Source organism: Erpetoichthys calabaricus, chromosome 18 (genome assembly GCF_900747795.2).
Source record: "Erpetoichthys calabaricus chromosome 18, fErpCal1.3, whole genome shotgun sequence".
Classification (NCBI taxonomy): Eukaryota; Metazoa; Chordata; class Cladistia; order Polypteriformes; family Polypteridae; genus Erpetoichthys; species Erpetoichthys calabaricus.
This window is the reverse complement of record NC_041411.2, coordinates 74,381,827-74,401,933: the sequence shown is the minus strand read 5'-3', so window position 1 is coordinate 74,401,933 and position 20,107 is coordinate 74,381,827. Positions and strand designations below refer to the sequence as shown.

The window sequence follows — 20,107 nt, the reverse complement described above, 5'->3', positions numbered from 1 at the left end:
CTGGTTTCACACATAAATCAACATAAAACATCTGTTGCTACGTGCTGTGGCTGCTGTTGGCGTCTGTTCTGCATCTCTGACAGCAGTGGTTGCGCAGGGGCAGCTCGATGGCCAGCAGGAATGCATGGCAGGCCAGCTACCTCTCTGTCTTCGCAGAGCAGGTGGGCGATGGTGGCAGCCGCAGTGTGACGCAATATGCTTTGTACCTCTTGTCATTATAAGTGGTGGTCCTCCCAGGCGAACGCTGCTGTAGGCGTATCAGCTACACAGACGTGTTCAGCACCACGATCACCTGGGGACCGATAGGCTGATGCTGGTTCCTCACTTTTGTTTTTGATATCCATCTCCAGATCACTTGTATCAATCTCAGGAGTCTGAAAAGTCAGAGTCCGATTCAGCGATAATACTTAATACGTACATGGAGTATTTTGCTTTGCGCATTTGCTTTAGTCTCGCCAGATGTCGATACCATTTTAAATGCTGTTTGCTCTTCACTACTCATGCACACGCAGGGAATCCGAGGTCAAATCAGCAAAGCTACGTAACTTTCCTTCAAGCAAAGAGAGTCAAACTAAAATGTAAGGGCAAGTTTTGTCGCAGTTTACAGCCGATTACCGTCCTCTACCCCTGAATTTCGACAAAAGTCAACATCAGCCCTTAAAGAGTTAAGGTATATTAGTGATTTTAAACTTTTGCACAAGAACATAGTGATTTACTAAATCAAATGATTTAGCAAAGCCTATAGAAAAGCAGCACATAACAGTTTATTGTTAAGAACAGTTATGATGTTTAAAAACTTTAGCAGCAGTAGTACTATGGCCACATCAAGGAGAGAAATTTGACCCCTCAGATTAACAGATCTTGTAAATTATTGCATTAGCGTCATGTTTATCAGCTGGACAAACATCATTCTATGTATGTGTGGTACATGTTCTGATAAACTATGTTAAAATGACTAATCTTTTACCACCTCTTATTTTTTCTGTAATATTTCTATTGCACTATTGTATTGTATTGAGGATTACTTGTGTTCTGTTCTGTGTATATTACATTGTATCTACAAGGTTTTTTTTTGGGAGTTTTTCCTTGTCTTCTTCGAGAGCCAAGGCTGGGGAGCTGTCAAAAGGCAGGGCCTCTTAAAGCCCATTTAGGTACTTCTTGTGTGATTTTGGGTTATACAAAAATAAATTGTATTGTAAATTGTATTTTTTGTATTCCTCCTCCCCAGTTTTTATATCTTCATTATTACTGGATGATCTCGGTGCTTCTCTCATTTCACATTGCCTCACATTTTTCCACCATACCTTCCAAATATCCTTTTTTTAAATGGGTTGCCATCAGACATTAACCAAGACAGATAAAGATACAGAAAAAAAGGATAATTTTTAAAATGCAGGTGGTACCCACATGAAAAGCTGTACAATGTTTAAAGAGCATTTTCTTATATTTTTAGGGTAATTGCCTATTTTCTAGTATTGTGAGCTTTCTGTTCAGCCTTCCCTAACTGACTTGCTTGAGTGAATCGTGCGGACTTTTGCACAACCTGAAGATGTGATGATACATGAATGCTATGTGGTGCCATAGAGCTGAGTGGTAAAAGAAAAGTTTGTGACAGTTTTATTAAAAAAAAAGAACAAACGGCTACTTACTATTACAGTCCCATTACGCCATGCACCATTTTTACACTAAGTGATTTCTCCTGTATATGCTTTCAGAGCCATGCCCTTCCCTCCTCCTGCAGAGACATATGGCTGAGCTCCTGAACAAAGACAAGGAGATGGCTGCCAGTTTCCTAAACAGTGTCCTCAACCAGCTCAACTGGGCCTTCTCAGAGTTCATTGGAATGATTCAGGAGGTAACAGAATTGATGTTTATCAGGATAGTATGTAAAATATTCTAACAAGACAATTGTGTGAGTTCAGCTTGAGAACAAGTATAACTGTTTCATGAAAACCTTAGGAAGAGTGATTATTGTGCTGCTATTGAATACAATTCTAGGTGTCTTCAGGAAGCGTCGGGTCATTACTGGTTTTAGAAACAAATGTGTAAATAATAACCTCAGGTATTAAATAGGGTAAAAAATGAATGCAGCTTATTCTTACAAAATTATTGTAATGTTGTGAAGCAGTATGTAATTCAGTGATGCCCTTTAATTTTTTTTTTTTTCAAATAAGGGATGTGGTAGATTGAGATCACCTTGTAATGCACAAACGCTAGCACATTTCATACAACAGAAAATACCAGCTAATTAGCATTGCTGGTGGGGGGGTGATAAGCTTGTGGGCTAAAATCAATAGAGCTTTCAGTAGAAACAGAAAATTTTTACTTATCCACGCTGCCAAACAGAAACTGAGGCTCAGTATCACAAATAGACTTTGTCAGTTGTGGATTCCTTGATGTTAGTATTATCAGCCTCTTGTGGATGAAAATCAATAAGGCCTTTAGTGAGAACAGAACACTTTGATCCATCCATGCTGCTAAAATGACACTGAGATTGAATATCAGAAATAGGATTTATCGGTTTCTAAGGTAGTTTCCTTAACATCTGTAATAATTAGCCCCTGTGTTTTAATTTATTTTTTATTCATCTGCTTCAGGATGAACTTCTTAATTCTTTACTTTCTTTAAGATCCAACAAGCAGCTGAGAGGCCTGAACGCAACTTTGTGGACACTCGGCAGCTAAAAGTGTGCGCCACCTGCTTTGACCTCTCCGTCAGCCTGCTGCGCGTCCTAGAAATGACAGTTACCCTTGTGGCAGAGATATTTATGGACTGGAGCCGGCCATCTGCGGAGCTGCTGCTGCGGCGTCTCGCACAGGTAACCATATGATGGTAACAACAAGTTTTAACTGGCTGGCATTCTTGCATATCTGGAAGTAATCTGAATTTGCATTCATTTGTGTATCAGTGTGATATTTTCTTATTTATTCCTTGCAATTTTACAATTTTCTTTTCATTCTCATTATAGAGTTACGCCATTTGTTTTAGTTTTAGCCTTTTTTTTTTTTTTTTTTTTTTTTTACAGTCACAGATAACATATACAGTGGAACCTCGGTTTGCAAGCATAATTCGTTCCGGAAACGCGCTCGTAGTCCAAAGCACTCATATATCAAAGTGAATTTCCCCATAAGAAATAATGGAAACTCGATGATTTGTTCCACAGCTCAAAACTATTCATATAAAAATGATTAATACAAAATTTAAAGTAAAAATACATAAAACAAATTAACCTGCACTTTACCTTTGAAGAGAATCATGGCTGGTGTGAGTGAGTTTCTAAACTCTTGTGGGATTGCACCCAACGGGACGACACCCGGAAGAGCGTCCCAAAGCAATCGCAGTCTCCCAGCGCTGTAGCAGTTCGCCGTAAAAGCGAATCCGAAAAGATCGTGGACATGCTATAAGCGCCTGCCATCGATGGGTGATACAAGGAACAAGGAACATTATAAATGTGCAGGGCCCTGTGTCTGTGTATAAATAACCGCGCTGTTGCTGTTTCAAGCTGAATAAAGCTGGTGTTGCTAAAGTACTGAGACTCAGCTTCATGTTTTCGGGTGCAAGATGGGGACTCGCGCGCACGCACACACAGTCACAATGCTAATGCTGTAGTAAACCGTATATGCTCGTACGGATGTTGACTATATGAGTGAGTTCACGCCGACTCAGACGGAGAATAGGAGATGATTGCCCACAATCCCACAGCGAGAGAGAGAGAAGAACCATCAGCTCAGTTGTGATCACATGACACTCAGCAGACAAAGCGTATACATACTCCTCGTACTGCAAGACCTCGCTCGTTTATCAAGTCAAAATTTATTAAAAATTTTTGCACGTCTTACAAAACACTCGTAAACCGAGGTTCCACTGTACATCATTTGGCCAAAAGTGTGTATGTGCTCCATAGTAATAGGCATTTATTTGGAGCTGCCCCCAAAATTCACCTTTGTGCCTATAAGACTTTTCACGAGAGTTTGAAGTGTATCTGTGGAAATCTGTGCCCATTCACCCAAAACAGCATTTGCGAGGGCAGGTACTGACATAGAACGAAAACGATGGGCTTGAAATCTACATTCCATTTCATCACAAAGGTGTTTGTTAGGATTATGGTCATGGTTTTGTACAGGCCACCCTAGTTCATCTATGTCTTTATGGACCTGGTTTTGTGCACAGTAATTCTGGAATGCAAAAGGGCCTTCCCCACATTGTTGCCACAATCCTGGAAGTGCACAATTGCCTAAAATGTCTTTGTAGCATTAACTGTACCCTTCACTGCAACCAACAGGGCAAGCCCAAACCCTGAAAAACATCTACAGATTTTTATTCATCCTCCACAAAACTTTATAGTAGGCACTATGCAGTCCAGAAGGTAGCCTTCTCCTGCCATCTGCCAAACCCAGACTCGTTCACCAGACTACCAGATAGTAAAGAGTGATTTATGACTCCAGAGAACAGCTTTGCACTGTTTCAGAGTCCAATGACAGCATGCTTTACACCGCTCCAGCCAACGCTTGGTGTTGCATATAGTGATCTTAGGCTTGTGTGCGGCTGCTCGGACATTGAAACCCATTTCCTGAAGCTCCCAAAGCATAATTCTTGTGCTGATGTTGCTTCCAGAGGCAGTTTGAAACTCTGTTGTGAGTCATGTAACAGACGATGGATGATGTTTTCCACACTGTGTGCTTCAGTGATTGGCAGCACTGCTCTGTGAGTTGGCATAGTCATAACATTTTATGGCTGAGCTGTTGTTGTTCCTCAACACTTCCACTTCACAATAATTACACTTACAGTTAACTGGAGCAGATCTAGCACAGCAGACTTGTGGTAAAGATGGCATTATATGACAGTGCTATGTTTAAAGTCACTGAGCTCTTAGGTATGACACGTTCCACTGCCAATGTTTGTCAAAGTAGATTGCATGACTATATGCTTGATTTTATGCACCTGTGTTAAAAGTGGATGCGGTTGAAACATCTGAACTCAGAACTTCGATGGGTTGTCCACATACGTTTAGCTATATGGCATATAATGACTTAAACTTCCATTTGTCTGCTTTTATTTAACAATAGCTTCTCTTTTTCTGTCATAGTTGCTGAATCAGGTCTTGAACCGTGTAACTGCAGAGAGAAACCTTTTTGACCGAGTTGTCAACTTACGCCTGCCTGGTAAGTGTGGCTTTAGCTGCATGAGCTGATAATTTGTTTAATAAAGATACAGCAATTAAATTATAGTTTTGTAGCTCTGTGTCCCTGATAGAAGATTTGTTCACCCTAGAAGACATACCATACTGAAGGAAATGGTTACAACTTCCAAACCTTGTCATATGACCTATACTCTGATATATATGCATTTACTGTACTTGGTAAATCACTATAGGGAGCTATGCTGTGTGACGGGTGCTACTAAAGGCTGAGTGACATGCAGACAATTCATCCTGCTGGCAGTTGTCATTTGGAAAGAAATTAAAGGCACAGATATCAAGTGAGCAGATTAGATACCCTAAAATGCTGCTAGAGCAGTGTACACACTAGATTCTGCAGGAGATCTCAGTGGTGTTAAGTACGTACTTAAGCACTATGTCTGTGTTTTAGCAAAGAGAAAGATACCTTATCTCTTGCATCCTGCCCTACAGGGGTGTATTGATTTGAGTATTTATTTGCCCTCAGCTTCAGTTTCCCAGAAGCCACTTTCTAGAGTTTCTACAGCAGGGAAGCACATGCAGACCGTTAGGCTGCTGATTATGAGATGTGCTTCCTGGCACTGAGCCAGTCACGTAGATAGTTCTTTGTCCTGTTAGTGACATTACACAAGGCTCAATTCATGTAGCAGTGATTTGACTAGGAATTATTTTGCAATCCTGTGTACATATTGACATAGCATTGGATCGCTTCTACCTTATGTTGCATATTGTCTGTTTCTTAGGGCTGGAGAGTGTGGATCATTACCCTATACTGGTTGCAGTAACAGGAATACTTGTCCGCATCTTGGTGGACTGTGACAGCCACGGGTGAGTTTTGTGGCCTCTTTGCTGAACTGCTTTTGTCTGTTTCTAGCACCTGGTGGGGTTGCAGGAATTGTGCATAGCACAGTACAAGCCCATCTCCACTGTTCATGTTATGAATATTGTAGATCTCGTGGTAGCTGCTTGAAGACACATGCGTAAAAGATTTACAGTGGCTGTAACCATAGCTGATATGACATGCTGGTATTGTAACATTTTGGGTACGTTCCTGCACAGTAACTTTTTTTTAGAACCAAGCATGCAAAAATCTTATTCTTTACAAACCCTTGTCACTCATGCATTCTTCCATCTGTAACATTATAGTCTATTCTTTTTGTGTTTGTATCTCTCACAGGAGATCCTTGTAGTGATGAGTGGAGGATGAGCTTGATCAGCTCTATGGAGTTGTAGCTGGAGTGGTTAACAGTGCAGCTTGCACTTTTATATATCAAAGTACCATTAGGCTTCACTTTCCTTATATCTTCCTTTCAGTTGTTCTTACAATATCTCATTCTTCAGCTCCTTAGCAAAATGGAAAATGTTCTGTGTTAAACTATCCATCCATCCATTTTCCAACCCGCTATATCCTAACTACAGGGTCACGGGGGTCTGCTGGAGCCAATCCCAGCCAACACAGGGCACAAGGCAGGAAACAAACCCCAGGCAGGGCACCAGCCCACCACAGGGCATACACACACACACCAAGCACACACTAGGCACCTAACCTGCATGTCTTTGGACTGTGGGAGGAAACCGGAGTACCCGGAGGAAACCCACACAGACACGGGGAGAACATGCAAACTCCACGCAGGGAGGAAGCGAACCCGGGTCTCCTTACTGTGAGGCAGCAGCGCTACCCACTGCGCCACCGTGCCGCCCGTGTTAAACTATGATAGCCATAATCTACACAAATTTCTGTTGTAGGAGTCAACCTGTTTATTGAGATTTATGGCTTATGGTGGATGAATTTTTTTTTTATCATGATTTCATTTACTCATATCTCCTTATTTAATTTCTAGCCAGACAACAGAAACAGAGAAACAGAGTTTTTTCAGCCCACGATTTTAAAATAAAATTTTGTCTTTCCTGTAAATTTAAATGGAACAATTGCTAAATAACTGGAGGCACTTGTAAAATGGGAAATTGCTGCTTAGACAGTCTGGGCTTTGAAGATACTTCTTAGCATGCAGTGGCATTGAAGATAATGACACCTGTTGATCAAAACAGTGGCACTAAATAGTACTCTACACTCAGATCAGCCCACAGACATTCCAGTCAAATGATGGGACATCGTCTAGTTTAAGATATAATTTTGTAAACATCAGTGATGCTTAAGATAAGATATCTGTTTAAGTAGGAGATTAAGGTCAATTCCAGAAGCACATAATCCAGGAATGTGATGAAGTTTGGATTAATTTAAATTCCTGTTTACTGATTTCTATGATTTAAGTTCCTAACAAATGATGGTCCATCTGTTCCACTGCTTGGCCATGAAAGACTTCTTTATAAATAGTTTTTGTGTATCATTTTCTTTAGATGAAGAATCTTGTAAGAGTGAACAGTAGAGAACTCAAGGGGAAAACTGATATAGATTCTATTGCAAATACATATCATATTCACAAGTACAAGTTGGACAGAGCAAAGCAAGATTGTGTCCGTCCAGTTGCTGCAGAGTGGCAGAATGCAGTCTGAGTAAGCACCACATTGCTGAGTGGACTGACACCGGGCTCTGCTTGCCTTCGGCATGAGATACTGAATAAAATCAGCTCTTCATATGACTCACTGGGAAACCATTTTCCATCCAAGCCTATCCCACACAGCTTGAGCAGAAGTGAATTGCCAACATTTTCTAACTTTGGCAAATCTCTTTTCAGTATGGAGAACAAAATGAGACTTAAAAATAAATAAAAAAAATTGATCTTTGCCATAAAAAAATAATAAATAACTCTTAATAAATCTATATTACTAAACCACAGTTTAATTTATGCACGGACGCACCGAAACGCATGCGCAATGCGCTCAAACGCAGCGGCTTCCCACAGTCAGTAGATGGCGCCCACTTCAGACACACCAGAAGCAAACACGTCACGGCTCCACAATGAAAGAGCTCAACTAACGGAAATACAAAACGAGCCCGTATGGATAAACACAATGAACGAACGCGCCCACAACGCGCTTCGCCCGTATGAATAACACCAATGAACGAAGGTGCCCACACAAAGAAACCGCTGTAGTACAAATGCGCCGCGGCACCCCAGAGTCAAACGCAGTGGCTTCCCAGAGTCAGTAGGTGACGTAACGGAAATACACAACGAGCCCGTATGGATAAACGTAGTGAACGAAGGCGCCCACAACGCGCTTCGCCCGTATGGATAAAAACAATGAACAAAGCGCCCACACAAAGAAATCGCTGTAGTACAAATATGTGTAGTTAAATTTATGCACGGCGGACGCACCGAAGCGCATGCACACTGCGGCGCCCCAGAGTCAGTAGGTGGCGCCCACTTCAGAAACACGTCACGGCTCCACAATGAAAGAGCTCAACTAACGGAAATACAAAACGAGCCCGTATGGATAAACACAATGAACGAACACAGCCGCAACGCGCTTCGTCCGTATGAATAAAAATAATGAATGAAGGTGCCCACACAAAGAAACCACTGTAGTACAAATATGTGTAGTTAATTAAATGAAACCTTTACCATGGCTACGACCTGTGAAATACACCTGAGGTAACGCGTGCACGCCAGGTTGTACCAGATGAGTCACAGCTCCAAAAAGAGCCCGCTTTAGTACAAATATATTTATTTAATTAAATGAACTTTCCCAGGACGCACCCACCCTCCATGATATATCATCCCTCCACGTATTGGAGGGACCAACAAGTTATTGCCATTCTTGGATTTGCGATTCTTTCGAGAAATCGCGGGCTTGCTGGTGCAGGAGATAATTTTCAGTTACAGGCTATCCCATTGTATTGAAATATAGTGAGCTGGGTTGGGCCTGGTTATCTGAACAAGGTTATACACACATAGTACAATTACATTTCTATCATGTAAAACCCCAGATGTGTAAAAAATAAAGATGCTCTGTAGGCAGGCAGGAAGTCAAAGAGAAGATGTCCAGTTTCTCTTCATCAGCTGGGACACTGGCCTTTGCCTGTACTAAATAGTATTTTTCCACTCGGGGTGGCTATTGCATGACTGTCTCTCATATCCTGATCTTCTTGCATGTACTGTTTTTTTTTTTTAACAGTTTTATTCAGAATATTCTTTTCCAAGTTGCAGTATGTCATATTTTATGCTTAGAAATATCCTCTTGTTGTATTTTTACTTGGTTGAAAAATACAATCCTACAATCTGATGACATTTATCAGAACACTGAAGGATATTTCTGTCTGTGTACAAATGAGCTAATGCACCCTCAACAGTCGCAGTTAGATCCATTTCCCTTTCACCACAAAGCTCTTTGTTATTTATGTCTGTACCTGGCAGCCTGGTCCACTCTGATTTACAACATTGTGTTAGCCTGAACTTGCCAAAATCACAGCCAAGTACCCATGTGAGTGTGTCCTATGACACAGTGGCGTCGTACACTTGGCTTAGTTCCACTATTAACTATTTGTATCCAGCTGCTCTGACTTTCTGCGGTAAAGGTATCTAATTTCATCCATAGTCCAGTTCCTTCAAAAGAGAATGTGTATGGGGGGAAGACTTAAAAACACAGTTTGGGAAAATAAATTCCAGCTTTTCCTATTACCCCAACCCCCAGCTTCATCAGGAGAAATAGGAAGGTGTCTTTTAGTGTAGCTCCCTCTGCTGCTTTATGTCAGGAACTCCCTAAGTTAGATGCTGCTTGTACATCGGCTGCTATACTGAATTTTGTGGAACAAGCAGAATCCTTTATGGAACCGAGTCCTTTAAGTCAAGCTGACTTAATGGTATTCCTTAACACTGCTTTGTCTGGACCAGCACACAGTTGGTGCTAGGCAGGAAGAAAGGATACTCATGATTGGGCAACGCTTAGTATTACTTTCCTTGATGCTTTTATACCAGCCAGTTATCAATCAGGAGCAATTATGAGGGATTGTTAACACAGTTATTAATAACTAGACATTAAGCCCATTACAATAACGGGCGCTAGAACAGTAGTGCATAAACATTAGTAGGAACAGTCTATATTAAATGGCAAGGGACCGTCTATTTTCTGTTACAGTAATCCTGGCTTGTATGTGGCTGTAATATGCGCCACTGTATTGTGTGCCTTTAATTTTTTCTCGCAGTAATACGTCTCTCCAGCAAGTACTGTGCAGTTCCCCAGCAAGTATTTTAATCTGTGCTGGCGTGCAGCTGATTATTGTATGTGTGGCGTCTCCCCAGCAACGGATTTTATGTGCGCGAAAATAAATCTACTTTTAAAAGTCATCCTATTGTAATATCATTAAAATTCATATATTTAGGAAAACCCCTTCAACGACTGACACTTTACTGGGCCAAGCTTCTTAATTGCAAATCTGACATCCTAGGAGTGAACACTTGCACAACAACAAACACTAATCCCACCTCTTTGGGGAAGCTGGTCTCCGCGTCTCAGTACGCGATTGGATTTTTTGTGCCTTATGTTTTAGGTGTTACCTCATTTACCGAAATCCAATTGAATTGGCCGCACAATATTTTATAGGTCCCACTTTCTCTTTCTTGTGTGACGCGTCAGGTGGCCTTTGAAGCATCGCACCGTGCACAGCGCATGCGCACTTCACCAGAAGACACACACACACGGACACATGGACGCACACAGGGGTTTTATTAAAGAGGATAATAATAATAATGCATTTTATTTATTTGTAGGCGCCTTTCTAAACACTCAAGGACACCGAACCATAGATAAAACACAGATTATAAACAAAACTAAAATACAAAAATTAAAATCAGACAGAGCAATTATAATCAAAGAGAAAAAGCAGTCTTAAACAAATGAGTTTTAAGTTTAGATTTGAAAAGTGAAAATGATTCAATATTTCTAAGCTCAGATGGTAGTGAGGTCCAGTGAGTTGGCACCATAGTCAAGATAGTTACCTTAACACCAGGGTCATTACAAGCATATTGTGTGTTGTTTCAGTAGCTGGTGTGAGCATTTCAGTATAAAGTATTTACATTTACATATGTATTTTAGCATACAGACCAAACATTTCAGCATGCAATATATACATTTCACTATGCAGCGTATGCTTTTCATATTTAATGTGTGCACATCACTTTGGCATGTATGTATAGAGAAGAATACTTTGCCAAAATGGCACCTCATTCAACATTGTTATCGAAAGAGACCTCACCAGAATGCACAACATGTCGGATCTTCTCACCAACTGAATATGGCAACTCCATTGCTAGGCAGAGGAACACAAAGATTGCCTAATCTTAGGATTGTGTGAAAAATTGTATTCTGTTATTGAACTTGTAAATTAATTTATTATCATTTTAGTATCAGGAGACACACTGAGTAGCATGTTAGGGCTGTAATTCAAGGGTTGTTCTCCATATACATGTAGATTATAAGTAAGCTGTATTTTAAGTTGTTTGATTTTATAGAACATAGATATTATTTTAATTTCTAACAGATAAGTTTAAATGTTAACAGGACTAAGTCTACAAGAGTCCTAAGCCAATCACTGCAGTATGCATGAAATTCTTTTCCCCCACCTCCATATCCTTTGCAAAAACCTCAAACTATTACACTATGGCTCATGTTGCTTTTTTGGATTCCTTTATAAACAAGGACATAATTTGCCTGATCTTCACATATGCACAGTACACAAATCTCGAACCATCTTTATTTATTGTGTTATTTTAAGAATATCTGAAAACTGTTTTGGAAATTGCCAGCCATATTGCTGATACTTCCTCAGATTTTTCAGCTAAGAAAGACAGAGATTTTGAGGTAAGGTAGTTCCACTAATTAATCACTGCGCTGCTGAGTGGTGACGCATTGCATGTTGATTAGCACATGCAAGTAAGAATTTCATATGTGTGACTATAACGACACTATAAACATCCATCCATCCATTATCCAACCCGCTGAATCCGAACACAGGGTCACGGGGGTCTGCTGGAGCCAATCCCAGCCAACACAGGGCACAAGGCAGGAACCAATCCCGGGCAGGGTGCCAACCCACCGCAGGACACGCACAAACACACCCACACACCAAGCACACACTAGGGCCAATTTAGAATCGCCAGTCCACCTAACCTGCATGTCTTTGGACTGTGGGAGGAAACCGGAGCGCCCGGAGGAAACCCACGCAGACACGGGGAGAACATGCAAACTCCACGCAGGGAGGACCCGGGAAGCGAACCCAGGTCCCCAGGTCTCCCAACTGCGAGGCAGCAGCGCTACCCACTGCGCCACCGTGCCGCCCCACTATAAACATAATAAAGTATTTTATTTATATCGTGCCTTTTCCATGTTCCAAGCACTACAACATGCAACATGAACACTGCATGCAAGCAACTTCCTTTTAGCCATTTATTTTAATGAAACACATTTTTGACATTGACTGTGCCTGTTCCAAGCAATCTTCATTCTGGATAGCAGCCAACACTCGATGTACTTCCATTGATGCTTTACTGCAGATCAAATTACAGTTGTGTGTTCATTTTATGATTTCGCATTAATTCAGGTTTGTGGACGTTTGCCATTTTTATGAATTTCCATTTCACATGCTTGATCCCGGTCATTCTAACGACAACCAATTCATTATTTGCTATTGTCTTCGTCACTTTCACTCTAATACTTTCCTCTGTTTTTAGTGTAAGGCTGATGTAAAGCTCATTGCTAGCCAAATATGTATGTGCGTCAAGTTCTTGAGTAGTGCAGTATCTACTTATACAAATATGAGCAGAGGAAAGTAGAATAACAAGTATAAAAACTAGACATGAGGGCTTTAAACTATGTTGTCACGCAGCCAAGCAGAAAGAAGCTTTATGTGGTTTTACTACAGTGCTAAGTGCTCACCTATGCTGAACATTTCTGAAGCTTAAGAGAGGCGGCTGAGATCCAATTGGCTTGTCTCACATGGCTGGCAGGTGGCCAGACTGCCATTAGGCTTTTAGCTCCCGTGTCTGAAGAAGAGCTGCAAGCTGTCTGTCTTCTCTGTTTAGTTTGCTCTTTTAACTTTCTCCAAAACAGTACAATAAAGAAAAAATGACTTCTGATATTTGCCCCTATGCCTTCTGTTCTTCTTGTGGGCTTATTACAGTTGTTCACTACAAAGCGGTCGAAGGTCAGGACAGCCACTGAGTGTACAGGGCATCCTTCACGGCTCTGCTTGTGCAAAAACATAAAATGGAATAAGAATCAACCCCCCCCCATTGTTCTTCTTTGTACTCAAGCTGTTCATATCTGAGTAATGAATCAGCCTTGATTTTTAGCATTTTTATTTCACAGACCAAGCATCTCATATTTCTGTGGGATTACATATGCCTTGTCACCAGGAAGTATAAACTTAATATTATGATAGTGAAAAAAAGTAGAATAAAGCATTAACTGGAAGTTAAGTGGCTTGGTTTTAGTTTTGTGTTTTTGCATACACATACAGTGGCCTTAGTTTCACTGGCACACCTGGAAGATTTCCTCCAAATCTGTGCTAATACTACCTAAAGTACACATCAGCAAAAGTGGTCCCTAAAGTGATAAGTGACTTGGTGAGCATTTGTAGTTTCTGACAAGAAAGGTCTTGTATAGTAGGGAGGCTTACTTATTTACGTTGTATCTGAAAAAGTAATGTCCTTAGGTAGTAATGCTTCAAAAGGTATCTCTTCTTACTCCTTAGGGACCTTCATTGCACCTGACGTACTGTCAAAGACATCAGGCATAAAGCCACAACCAGCATAGAGCAATGTGACGGAGCCTATGATTAACTTGAAAGCACAAGCCGAGCACGAAAGTGGAGTATACTGTTCCTAGTAGAAGACTGATACTTGGCATGTTTCATTGACAGAATATGTCAGTAGCTTGTAGGCCTTAACTTTAAACTCAGCATCGCTATTGGCCATTTTCTGATGTTTTGATTTAACTGACTTTAACTTGACCATGCTTCACTTAATATTCAAGTTTTACCTTTCAAGATTTCCCTTTCAAAGTTTTTACACCTGGAGAATGACTTATGTTGTACATACAGTCATATGAAAAAGTTTGGGAACCCCTCTTAATTCTTTGGATTTTTGTTTCTCATTGGCTGAGCTTTCAAAGCAGCAACTTCCTTTTAATATATGATATCCATCCATCCATTTTCCAACCCGCTGAATCTGAACACAGGGTCACGGGGGTCTGCTGGAGCCAATCCCAGCCAACACAGGGCACAAGGCAGGGAACCAATCCTGGGCAGGGTGCCAACCCACCACAGTTAATATATGATATGCCTGATGGACACAGTAGTATTTCAGCAGTGACATTAAGTTTATTGGATTAACAGAAAATATTCAATATGCACCATAACAAACATACGCAGGTGCATAAATGTGGGCACCCCAACAGAGATATGACATCAATAATTAGTTGAGCCTCCTTTTGCTAATGTATATATTTGCTTATAACAGCCTCTAGACGCTGTCCTCCTATAGCCTTTGAGTGTCTGGATTCTGGATGGAGGTATTTTTGACCATTTTTCCATACAAAATCTCTCCAGTTCAGTTAAATTTGGTGGCAGCCGAGCATGGACAGCCTGCTTCAAATCATCCCATAGATTGTCGATGATATTCAAGTCAGGGGACTGTGACTGCCATTCCAGAACATTGTACTTCTCCCTCTGCATGAATGCCTTTGTAGATTTCGAACTGTGTTTTGGGTCATTGTCTTGTTGGAATATCCAAACCCTGTGTAACTTCAACTTTGTGACTGATGCTTGAACATTATCCTGAAGAATTTGTTGAGATTGGGTTGAATTCATCCGACCCTTGACTTTAACAAGGGTCCCCAGTCCCTGAACTAGCCACACAGCATGATGGAACCACCATAAATTTGACAGTAGGTTGCAGGTGTTTTTCTTGGAATGCGGTGTTCTTCTTCCGCCATGCAAAGCACTTTTTGTTCTGACCAAATAACTCAATTTTTGTCTCATCAGTCCAAAGCACTTTGTTCCAAAATGAATCTGGCTTGTCTAAATGAGCATTTGCAGCAAGTGACTCTGTTTGTGGTGTGAGTGCAGAAAGGGCTTCTTGCTCATCACCCTGCCATACAGATGTTCTTTGTGCAAATTGCGCTGAATTGTAGAACGATGTACAGATACACCATCTGCAGCAAGATGTTCTTGCAGGTCTTTGGAGGTGATCTGTGTGTTGTCTGTAACCATTCTCACAATCCTGTTCATATGCCGCTCCTGTATTTTTTTTGGCCTGCCAGATCTGCTGGGTTTAACAGCAACTGTGCCTGTGGCCTTCCATTTCCTGATTCCATTCCTTACAGTTGAAACTGACAGTTTAAACCTCTGAGAGAGCTTTTTGTAGCCTTCCCCTAAACCAGGAGACTGAACAATCTTTGTTTTCAGATCTTGTGTGAGTTGCTTTGAGGATCTCATGCTGTCACTCTTCAGAGGAGAGTCAAAGGGAAGGAAGCACAACTTGCAATTGACCACCTTAAATACCTTTATATCTCATGATGGACACGCCTGTCTATGAAGTTCAAGGCTTAACGAGCTAATCCAACTAATTTGGTGTTGTAAGTAATCAGCATTGAGCAGTGACAGGCATTCAAATCAGCACAATGGCAAGGGGACCCACATTTATGCACAGCCAGTTTTTCACATTTGATTTAATTTCATACAACTAAATACTGCGTCACTAAAAATCTCTCTTTGGAAAACACCGCAGTACTCAGATGTTCCTAGGAAATGAAAGACATACTGTACCACTGTTATCTTTTTTGTTGAAAGGAGAGTCAATTATTATGCAGGCTGAGAGGGGTTCCCAAACTTTTTCATATGACTGTATATATTAAAGCAGAATAAGTTGCAACATTCAGTAACATTTTTAGCAAAACATACAGTTAGAATAGTATACTTATTTCCATAAGTGGGGGAATAACTTCCTAAAACAATAAAAGTATCACCAAAGGTGTCTGGAACAACTAAAAAAATTATTATGAAATATCTACCATTCACATGTCTACGTTTACTGTTTTGAAGCAAGCCGTTACCTTTATTTTCTCTCTCAGATGCTGTTTTTAGATTAAAAAAAAAAATGAGGAGATGCAGCTTCTTTGTGAATATCTCGTGATTGGTAGGCAGTAGAAAGGCACACACTACCTTGTTTGATGACCTGGAGAATTCAGAAAGGCGATTGCTGAATAACCTGCCTGTCATTTTAATTTACAAACAAGTGATCCACTAAGTGGCAAGCGCAGGCGAACACTCTGCTATTGACATTTAGATTGACATCTCCGATGATCAATACAACATAGACAGTTCAATGGGGAGTTGTTTGAAAGCTGAAACACACCTCTTTTTTAGAAAGCAATAGCCTGTCATTCAAATTGAACACAATTGAATCAGGACATTGGAGAATACCTGGTGGTCTTGAGGGTGGGGTGCCACTGTGATGCAATAATTCAGCCAAATTTGAAAAATGAAAGAAAAACATTACATGATCGTGAACAGGCATGCAATATGGCATTTTAACAGTAAAATTTTGAACTTTAATTAAAGTGGTAAACTAAAGAATTATTTTTATGCAGTTCTTTTTTAAATTTAGTCTTATAGGTTGGTCCTGATGGATGGATAGATTGATACTATAGATAGATAGATAGATAGATAGATAGATAGATAGATAGATAGATAGATAGATAGATAGATAGATAGATAGATAGATACTTTATTAAGCCCCAAGGGGAAATTCACATGCTGGAGGACAGAAACATGAGGACTGAGCCTAAAGACTTAATGTTTAACAGTCCATAGCAGGAGGGAGTAAAGCAGATGCAGTCCTTTTCTGTTATTCTCTGGCATTCAGGGATGTCCCCTAGTGGCGGTTGCTTTTTCGACAGCATACACAGGGTTAAAAGATCACAAACAGACCTGGCTGTATGTCTGGGAGTGTCTGCTACTCGTACTGCTGTATCAAAAGTCTTCCAGAAAATGGCTTGTATTGTCCTCTGTTAAAATGGCAGGCAGGCTGCAATTTGGCCCCAATCACCCGTCATTTTCATTGCTAGCACATGTCACTCACTGGTTATTTACACTTTGTCCATCCATGGATACTTTTTAGTTTTGAAAGAGGAATTGTTGAAACTCATGGATTTAGCTACTTTTTGTCCATGGTGGGAGCAACCTGAGGGTAATGGTGTTTGTGATAAGGAGCATAGGAAAGTAGAAGCTATCTCCTAGAGAATATTGCATGCACATTTATTAATTTTGTATATCACGGAAACTTCAAGATGTAATTAGCTTCCTGGCACCCCTGGGCGTATATGCCCTTCTACATTATGGCCTGGCATCCGAGTCATCTCTGTACAACTAGTTTAGAATATTCACAGAAATAAGTAAAAGTCTGTTTTAGTCAGTTTTATTTATATAAGAAGTTCAGATATTTGCCTGTGCTCTGTTTTATTTCAAATGACTTCTTATTTAGGAGTCGGATGCTGCCTATAATTGGTGCATCCATCCATTTTCCAAACTCCTTAATCCAGCACAAAGTTGCCGGGAGCTATACCCTCTCCTAACAGTGATGGTACCAGCACACTGCAGGGCACACTCCGTTCATTCACACATACCAGGCCACTTTAAAGTCCTCCTTTAACCTGACCTGTACTCCAAGCAGGCACAGGAAGAAACTCGTCGACTATGCTGGAATTAGAACTCTAGAGCTGTAAGGCAGCAATGCTAATCACTGCATTAAAATGCTGCCCCTGAAATAAGCAAATACGTGTTAATGATTCATATGTTTATTTTCATTGTTTTTAAGATGTGTGTATTTTATTTGTATTAAGTGTCTTTATTTCTAACACTACCTTTATTTCTATTTCCTATAAAAATTACAACATACAATATGTATAATTGTCAACGTATCCTAAACTGGAGAGGCACATTTACTGGCATTTGCATCCGTCATCTAAAGAATGTAGTTTCTTCAATAATAAATAACCAACATCTTGACAATCTAAGACTAGGAATACAAATGGGTCTTTCCCTTTATAGCTCCTTAGAAAAACAGAGCAAACTTTCATTGGATTACTACTGAATTGACATATTAAAATGTAGAAGCAAGAGTTGTGCAAACAGACCAATTACAGGCAGCAGTGGGCCCCTCATTAATAAATTGAACAAAAAGCAACAGCAACAGGGGGGGAGCAGAACAGAGCGGAGCTTCTCAACATTCTGGGAGTTCAAAGCTGCAAAGTGCCTTGTAGGGGGCAAGTGTTTTGAAATGCAGGCTTTGCTGCAGCATTTCTCTTTTTTCTCCATGTACTCTAGCCATGTTTGCTCATTCTCTGTCCTGCGGGCTGCAGGATTCATGCTGATATCATAACTAGACACTCATTTACTGGTTGCACTTCTTCTCAGGCTGTTTTGGAAAGGCCGCAGTGGTTGCAGATTTACAGGATGTTAAATGACTTGCTTACAATGAACGCCAATAGTATCACATTTACTTTTCTTTTACCTTCACGGAGGTGGTTATTACGATTGTAGCTTTTAGTACACTGACGTCAATTCAGTCTATTTATTTTTTTTGTCTTCATCTTTATTCCGGTGGCAGTTGAGATTCAGGCTCTTTAAGAGCTATTGTACTTACAAATTATCCCATAGTGCAGCAGCTAACTTGATGACATTTGTACCTGTGTGTTAATGTAGATGCTTAAATGAAATACTTAGGGGAAAAAAATATTCATCCATTTTCACTATGTACTGTACTTTTTAAATCAGGGTTATGGGGAATAGAAGATAAAGAGTAAAAAAAAAAGAAAATTGAGAAATTCTAATCCACTCTGGTTCACAAACCTTTTTGCATTGTTTTCTCAAAAGTTGAAAATACACGCTAGAAGAAATGTTTGATGTAAGAAAACTTCCACTAATAGCAAAAATGTACATTAAGAAAATGGTTCTAACAAAAAGCTGCAGTCAGTGAGCCCTGCAGGAACCAAGTATGAGGCTGCTGCCCTTGAATACTTTAAATGACTTTGATGAATGTGCATTACATTTGCAAAGAAATTAAAAGACAGCAGGAACTGAGGCAGATGTGGTGTAGTGGTTAAGGCTTCGGACTTTGGACTTCAGCTTCTGCGGTTGTTGGTTCACATCCCACTGCTGACACTGAGTGACCATGAGCAAGTTGCTTTACCTGCTTGTGCGCCAATTGGAAAACTAAAGAAAAGCTAACCAAGTATATCTCAAAAATGATAAGTCACCTTGGATAAAAGCATCAGACAAGTAATTATAGATAATAATAAATAATAATAATTCATTACAATTATATAGCGCTTTTGTCAGTACTCAAAGCGCTATCCACACAGGGAGGAACCAGGAAGCGAACCCACAATCTTCCACAGTCTCCTTACTGCAAAGCAGCAGCACTACCACCGCGCCACCTGTGAGGACTATCCATCCATCCATCCATTTTCCAACCCGCTGAATCCGAACACAGGGTCACGGGGGTCTGCTGGAGCCAATCCCAGCCAACACAGGGCACAAGGCAGGAACCAATCCTGGGCAGGGTGCCAACCCACCGCAGCCTGTGAGGACTAGATATCAATATTACAAGAACATATCAAAACATTTTATGCACTGGACAAAATCAGCCCTTTTTCTCATTTTGATCCAAGTGTTTTTTATTCAAATATGTACTTAAAAATGAATATAGGGTGGTGAAAAGATAGCTAAGATAGCAAGTGACCTGTAGTCAGTCACATTGGTGATTTGGGTTACATTGTTAATTGTCAGCTTTTTAAGCAAAGAAATTAAAAATTGGAAATGCAGCTGTTCAAGAGATAAAGCAACAATTAAGGATTGTGAATCGTATAAATCTAGTGGGGGAAAAAAAAAAAAATCAAAGTTGTATTATTAGCAATGATAAATTGATAGAGAGCGAGAAAGGCAGACAGGCAGAGAGAAAAGAAATTTGTACC

The 20,107-nt window shown here is 40.4% G+C and overlaps 1 protein-coding gene across 1 annotated transcript in view; it reads left to right on the top strand.

Moving 5' to 3' along the window:
* LOC114669188 (E3 ubiquitin-protein ligase RNF123) overlaps positions 1–20,107 on the top strand; it is a 134,304-nt gene that overhangs the window by 69,156 nt on the left and 45,041 nt on the right. The window contains exons 32-35 of the mRNA XM_051921033.1: positions 1,716–1,855; positions 2,630–2,818; positions 5,087–5,162; positions 5,920–6,004. Of these exons, the coding sequence (XP_051776993.1) occupies positions 1,716–1,855; positions 2,630–2,818; positions 5,087–5,162; positions 5,920–6,004 (490 nt within the window). The remainder of the gene's footprint in view (positions 1–1,715; positions 1,856–2,629; positions 2,819–5,086; positions 5,163–5,919; positions 6,005–20,107) is intronic.